The 6,811-nt window shown below is 38.8% G+C and overlaps 1 protein-coding gene across 1 annotated transcript in view; it reads right to left on the bottom strand.

The window, feature by feature from the left end:
- The window catches only part of FARSB (phenylalanyl-tRNA synthetase beta subunit), a 72,364-nt gene that overhangs the window by 19,083 nt on the left and 46,470 nt on the right, over positions 1 to 6,811 (bottom strand). The window contains exon 15 of the mRNA XM_023510367.1: positions 6,151 to 6,306. Within this exon, the coding sequence (XP_023366135.1) occupies positions 6,151 to 6,306 (156 nt within the window). The remainder of the gene's footprint in view (positions 1 to 6,150; positions 6,307 to 6,811) is intronic.

The following is a 6,811-nucleotide window of genomic DNA, read 5'->3' as shown; positions in this document are numbered from 1 at the left end:
CTTGATCTCGAAGTCACACGGAAAGATGGCGGCCTACACGGCAAGGGCCGCCTTTGGATGGCCCGAGGGTGTCATGTTTGATCCTGAGAGCCTGCATGTGCGGTTAGGGCGTTGAGAATTAAATAAAAGTAGTTTATGTTTTATTATTTAGTTCAAAAAGTTATTTAACACATTCGTTATGTCAAGTACTAAAAACGTTGACAATATCTGACTACTAATAAGTTAAAAGTTATTTTCTCATATCAAAAAAAGGTTAAAAGTTAAATTCACTAAAAAGTTTTTTTTAAAAAATTAGTTTTCAATTGTTTTACTTTTGCTGAAGAAGTAAATTGTGCATGATTTTTTTAACTTTTCGATTTGTTGCTATATGTTTACATAAATTGCTAATTGGTACATATAATTTGACATGCTGCAATTTATATAAGTAACATTAAGAGTTATCCAGCAGGTATGACTATAAATTTAAATGTTAATCACTTTTATTTTTTTTAAATGTTAATCACTTTTAAATTTAACCTTTAACTTAAAAATTTTGTTTAGTGATTGTTAATGCAGCACTGAATATTTTTAAAAGTTAAATTTTATACCTATTCTTTTTATGCATACAGCACAGCTAAACTGTGCAGTACATAATAAAGTATATTTGTGGAATTAAAATTTCATGAAGGGACAATTTAGGGGAAGTCCTTAGGGAAGAGATAATTTTTAAAAAATCAAGAAACACTGTTACAACAGTTCACTGTCAGATAAAATACTGAGCTGAGCAAGCCATTCCATATGCGACTTGGTATAGAGTGTACAATTTGCTGTGAGTACCAAAATGTCCCCTCCTGCCCCTCAAATAGAATTGAGCGGACATTAACTGTGCTTCGTGCATATAAGAGAGTGAGGCAAGAACAGGAAGAACAAGACAGGCTCGGGGAACCGCACGGTGCCTGCTGAAGCTTATAAACACTGCGGTCCACATTACACCACAGCTATGTGCTGGTTGCTGTTCATGGCTTTACTATGGCTTTAAGTCTTTTAATTCTTTCAAAGAAGCTAACAAAAATGGTAGTATTTGAAAGCTCGCCTCAAACATACAAAAAGTGGAGAACGAGAAGAATAAAAACTTTTTGCACATAGTAAGGTCAGAAGCGTAAAACCTTCCAAGTGCTTTTTTGTAAACGTGCCTTAATGATTTTGGTGATGGTAACGAAATGTAGGTGTGCCTACGGAGCCCCCTCTAGTACAGTCCATAACATTTAGTATAAATCAAACCAGAGACTGAATACTTTATTTCAACAAGTTCAATAGATATTTTTTCTCTTATATTTCCAAGTTCATATTACACTTAAAACAGTGTGACTACCAGGGAAAACATCACAATTTCACCCCCACTTTTTTAGCATCTGAAATCTTTCACAGGTGTCCTAAAAGGAGACAAAGGTCACGACCTGCAGGTCAAGCCAGTGATCATTAGTTGTTTCTGTAGCAGAAGGTATCTAAATACCACTGCGTGTACAGATGGGGCAGGATTAAACGGGCATATTACTTACGGGGTTATATTTCATTTCATGAAATGAATTCTAAGCAGCATGAAAACAATTGTCAAAACCAAATCACTAAAACTTTTGTCTCTCCATCAGGCTTCTTGTCTCAAGTTAAATCAAAGTTTTCTGTAGAACTGTAAATAATCAAAACTGAAATAGGTAACAAGCCAGATGGGAAAAAACCACACACTCAGCTCGGTGCAGCCCATCACACACACAGCCCACTACATTCTACAAGAAATTACTTTTGCCACTGATTTGCCCAGCAACCACATAACTGTTCTAAACACAAAAATGTTGAGTATTTTGCTTGCCCAGAAGTGGTTTTTGAAAAGGATAAATGCATCTTAACATACATAATTTAGTTTGCAACAAGCCACAAAAATGAAGGGGAAGAAGGCTGAAAAAAGCATATCCGCATGCCATAATACTCTGATCAAAGGCTGCTCAAACACTCAGAGGTGGACCCTTCTGAAACCCTGAAAACGCTCTGCAGTCTGCTAAAAAGTTAAGGCTCTTGTTTTTTTCCCCACTCAATGTCAATCTTACTCTATCGTCAACTTGACATTCTATCTCACTTTCTGGTCTTCACTGCAAGGGTGCTCAGCAAATGAAAAACACTAAGCCTAGGTGCCCTTGGCTCTCCTCTCTGGCCGCAGTGGCAAGCCGGACGCGAGCTTCTGCGGACACTCTGCACACTGTGGGGCTGCTGCCTGCCTCCGTGAGCAGTCAGGTTATACTCCACTGTCACCAGGGCTCCTCAGCATCAGTGCAGTGTTCACCCTAATGAGTTTCTAGATTTTTCTTACAACAGGCAGGGCCAAGTTTCTCAAAGGGGAATCCAGTTCTGTGGCATTCATCCTCCACCATCAAACAAAGCAGCACAAAAGGCAGCGTGGTAGTGTCCATTAAAAAGGACAGAAAAAATGAGGTATGACTGACATTAGCAAGAATCTCTAGTGAACAGACTTAGCTCCGTTATAACTGCAAAGCCACTAGGGATTTTTAATTATTAAAAAGTAAACCATATGTCAGAGAAATAGAAGACAACTCAGTAATCAAGAAGGGCAGGAAACGGTAGTTCTTAATCTCCTTCTGCTCTGTTTTCTGATCCTCTGACGACCTTTTCTAAGCAGCAAAAGCTATATATGAAATAACAATAAATCAATGATATAGCTAAATATGCCCCCGAAACCAAATTCCAGTGTTTACAGATTTACTTAGAAGTCTGTAAAACAATTTAGTTCCTTAGACTAATGTGTGCACCTTTATATTAGATGAAGAACTAAGACCAGTTTTATTACTGACTTATTTTGACAAGCTACTTCTTCAGGCTTTGATTTCTTTAACCATTATAAAAAAAGGTAATCAGGCTCGGTGCCTGTAGCTCAGTGGTTGGGCACTGGGCACATACACTGAGGCAGACGGGTTTGAACCCGGCCTGGGCTCAGCTAAACAACAAGGACAACTACAACAACAACAACAAAATAGCCGGGTGTTGTGGCAGGCGCCTGTTGTCCCAGCTACGTGGGAGGCTGAGGCAAGAGAATCACTTAAGCCCAAGAGTTGGAGGACACAGTGAGACTCTGTCTCCAAAAACAAGGTAATCATACTTGTTATTAGATAATCAAAATAGACTTAGAAATCCCTATAACAAAGAAGGAACCATTATTTATATGGTTTAGCTTGATGGCTAAAACTCTATTTAACTTGATGGTTCTTAAATAAAGTGTCCTGAGAAAAAAGCATCCAGATTTGGGTGTGTACCGAGAATTCCCGGAGACTGATGGGCGATGATGGTGAGTGGCAGAGAAAGCAGATATGCTGTGCTTTCCACAGGAAGCCGGTTAGAGATCCTGAAATATGTACTGATCCTGGCTGGCCACGAGCATACAGAAGTCGTACCAAACCATCTCAAATTCATAAATCTTGGACATTTCATAGATATAAACACTTTAAAACATTACAATGCTGAGAGGCAATGTAGCTTCAAAAGAAAACTTAATTCTGAGTATGTAAATACTAAACCAAAAGCCTAAAAAACCAATTAGCCTAACAAAACTGAACATAAAGATCTATAAACATGTCCGTAGTGACAGCTTTACTAACTAAAACAAAATACATTCTAAACCTAAATGGCAGATGTCTACATGCAGTAGTAGGGAGATTAAATATTAAGTATTATATTCTGCTTGGGAGCTAATTTATTTGGGATTATGATTATCATAAGTTTGGAATTATAAAAATCTGACTTTTAAAAAAATCAACTCATATTACTTGTATTGTAAAAGGTTCCAACTGGCACATATCATAAAATTTTCCAAATGCTGTATGTTATAGCTGCTACTTTCCTAAGATCTCTTAAATCACTCTTTTCCTTGGTATAGCCATGACCATGATCCAAGTTCATGTTCTTATTCTCAATGCCCTTAACATTCTTTTTTTTTTGCAGTTTTTGGCCAGGGCTGGGTTTGAACCTGCCACCTCTGGCATATGGGGCTGGCGCCCTACTCCTTTGAGCCACAGACGCCGCCCGCCCTTAACATTCTTTTTACCTCTGCTCTCTTTACCACCCCAACCTACTGCATGTTGGCGCCAGATTAATCTCTCTAAGGCCCTGCTTTGAAAAAAAGAACAAGCTGCTTCAGTATTTCCCGTTAATTAGATGAAACCCTCTTTTCTAGAATTCAGGACTCAAAATACAGTACCAAGCTTCCTCCTCTCCCTATGGACAGCCCAACCGCACCCCGGTCTGTGTGACACATGCAGCCTGTCTCCTATTTCCACCTCTGCTCAAGGGGGTTGCCTACTTCCCATCTTTACTTCCTCCTTCAAAGGTTCATCTCACTTTACAGAAGCTCACTAAAGTCTGTAAGGATGCGCACAAGAAGCTGCGCTGTCTCCCTCCTTGGAAACCTCAACTTGGTTAGTACAGTCTTTCTCCTTGTAGGGTTCTCGACAGCAGGGCCTGTGTCCCCTTATCCCTGTCTGCCTTATAACTGGGAACTGTGTCCCCTTGAAGTCTGCCTTATAACTGGGAACTCTGATTCTTCTGAGAAATATCTAAGGAACTGATCGAAGCAGGAAAGTCACAATATTAAGACACTGATTTACAGAAATATCATTAACCTAAAAGTTACATAAAGCATTATATCTAGGACAAATTATGCTCCAATTTACCATTTCAGCTCTTTGCAACCTTTCAAATAAGAAAGAAATCAAGACTTCATTTACATAGCACAATCTGTATCTGAGAAGTGACTTTTATTCAGTTAGCTACTTATGAAGGTTTCTGAGGAAAGACTTTGCATAGGAAGACAAGACATGTCTCCCGTCACCTTACATGATGCCGTTAACCTGGATCACCAGGTCTTAAAGCAGAATGTGAGGATGTTAAGCTGGAGAATGAGTAAGTCAAGGCAAGAGGAGAGCAGACAATGTGACCTTGTTCAAAGAACATGGGGAGGCGGGAGCCTTGGGTTTGACATGTGTGACCTAGTGCAACTACTTAACTCGCCAAGCCTCAGTTCCCTCACTTGTAAAACCTGGAAACTGGACTGAATGAACCTCCAGATGCAGTTCTAACACTCTAGAACTCCATGAGCATAACACATGTCCCCACTGGATTATTTCTAGTAAGAGACAGATAAAAAACATTACTTCCCTACATCATTGAATCTCTCAATTTTGTTTTTACAAGAACCTCACCCATCTTCAATCTAAAAAGACTCATACGTCTCAGGGTTATTTTCAACAAAGTTTCAAAATGAAAACAAAAGTTAAAACAAGCAACTAATAACAAAAAAACATCTCTGAGGACTAAGAAAAACAAACATAAGTGAAAACCAAGAACATTTCTCCACCAAACCTCACACCACTACAAATAACTGTTAAAAAACACTTTTTATAAATGAATATTGTGCTAGAAATTGAAGCTGCCAAATACATTTATAAAACACAGTGAGGTAAAACGGTAGGAATGAATGGTAAACACTCTTTCAAGTTGTTCCTGGATCTCATATCTAACAAAATAAACTTAGATTCAAGCTACAGGAATATGAAAAGCAAAAATTTCAGAATTCCTTGGACAATGAGAAACTAGCAGATTCCATGTAGTTAGCCTAACTTCAACTCCCCCACAGAGACTGCCCTGTCCTTGGGCTCTTCTCCAGGAGGATTCCTTCCCTCCCACCTTCTCCTTCATGACTTGATTAACATGCGTGAAGTCTTTCAGAATAACTTTTGACGGTGGTTTTTTTTCTTTCCCCTTAAAGCCTTCAGACAGGAGGCTTTTGAGTGCAAACCAGTCAGTCACTTCAGGTCTTCTCAGCTTCCAACTTAAACTTCTGGGCTCACCATGGTGTTGACACCTTAACGGTGCCAATAACCGAGGGTTGCCATAGCTCGGTTGGAACAAATGCATAGTGTGCGGCACTCAGGAGCGTTCTGAAACGCTAGGGGGAACAAGGATATTTTCTAGAAAATACTAACAATGAATTGAAATTCAGCTTCATCGACCTCTTTCTCTACACCCCCAAATAAATTTTTTTTTATCAGCACCCAGATGTAGCCTCTTCACGACGTCACTGCCACCCCAGCTCTGGCTGGCCCGTCTCACCTTCCGCTGCCTTGATCACATATCCGCCTTTATCTTCACCAGGGCACACAGCAAGCAGCTGCATAATTCTGTCCAGCAGCCCGTGGATCACCTCGAACCCAGGATTCTTATTGTAATAAACAGCACAGAGATGCCTGTAATTTTTTGCACCTACATCTGTAAAAATAAAAAAATTAGTCACAAGGCCCTATTAACCATTACTTAAGAAACTAATTTACCCCAACAGAAACTTGGGCCAAGTCAACAAAAAAGAAACCAACACATAGCAAAGCATCCAACCTCAGAAATGAAAATAAGATAAAATAATCTTTTTAATCCTCAAATTCCCTAAGATGTTTTATTTGGGGGAAAGAGTGAAAAATCCTTAGTGTTAGCCCAGGGACAAGAGGGCTTCACTGTAGTATTAATTGGTAAGACTCTCTGTAAATAATTTGGCAATAAGTATATAATCAGAGACTTAGAATTTTATACTCCTTTATTCAGGATACTATCCAAAGGGAATGTAGATACTAAATTAAAAAAGCCATGTAGAAAGACATTCACTACATTATTTACAATAATAAAAATTATAACCAGCCTAAAGTAAAGAATGGCTATATAAGTACAGGATAATTACTTCTCAGAATACTAAACGGATCTTGAAAAGCATTTTTTTCTTTTT

Source organism: Otolemur garnettii, unplaced genomic scaffold (genome assembly GCF_000181295.1).
Source record: "Otolemur garnettii isolate 467f Iridium unplaced genomic scaffold, OtoGar3 scaffold00013, whole genome shotgun sequence".
NCBI lineage: Eukaryota > Metazoa > Chordata > Mammalia > Primates > Galagidae > Otolemur > Otolemur garnettii.
This window is presented reverse-complemented; position numbering and strand designations above follow the sequence as displayed.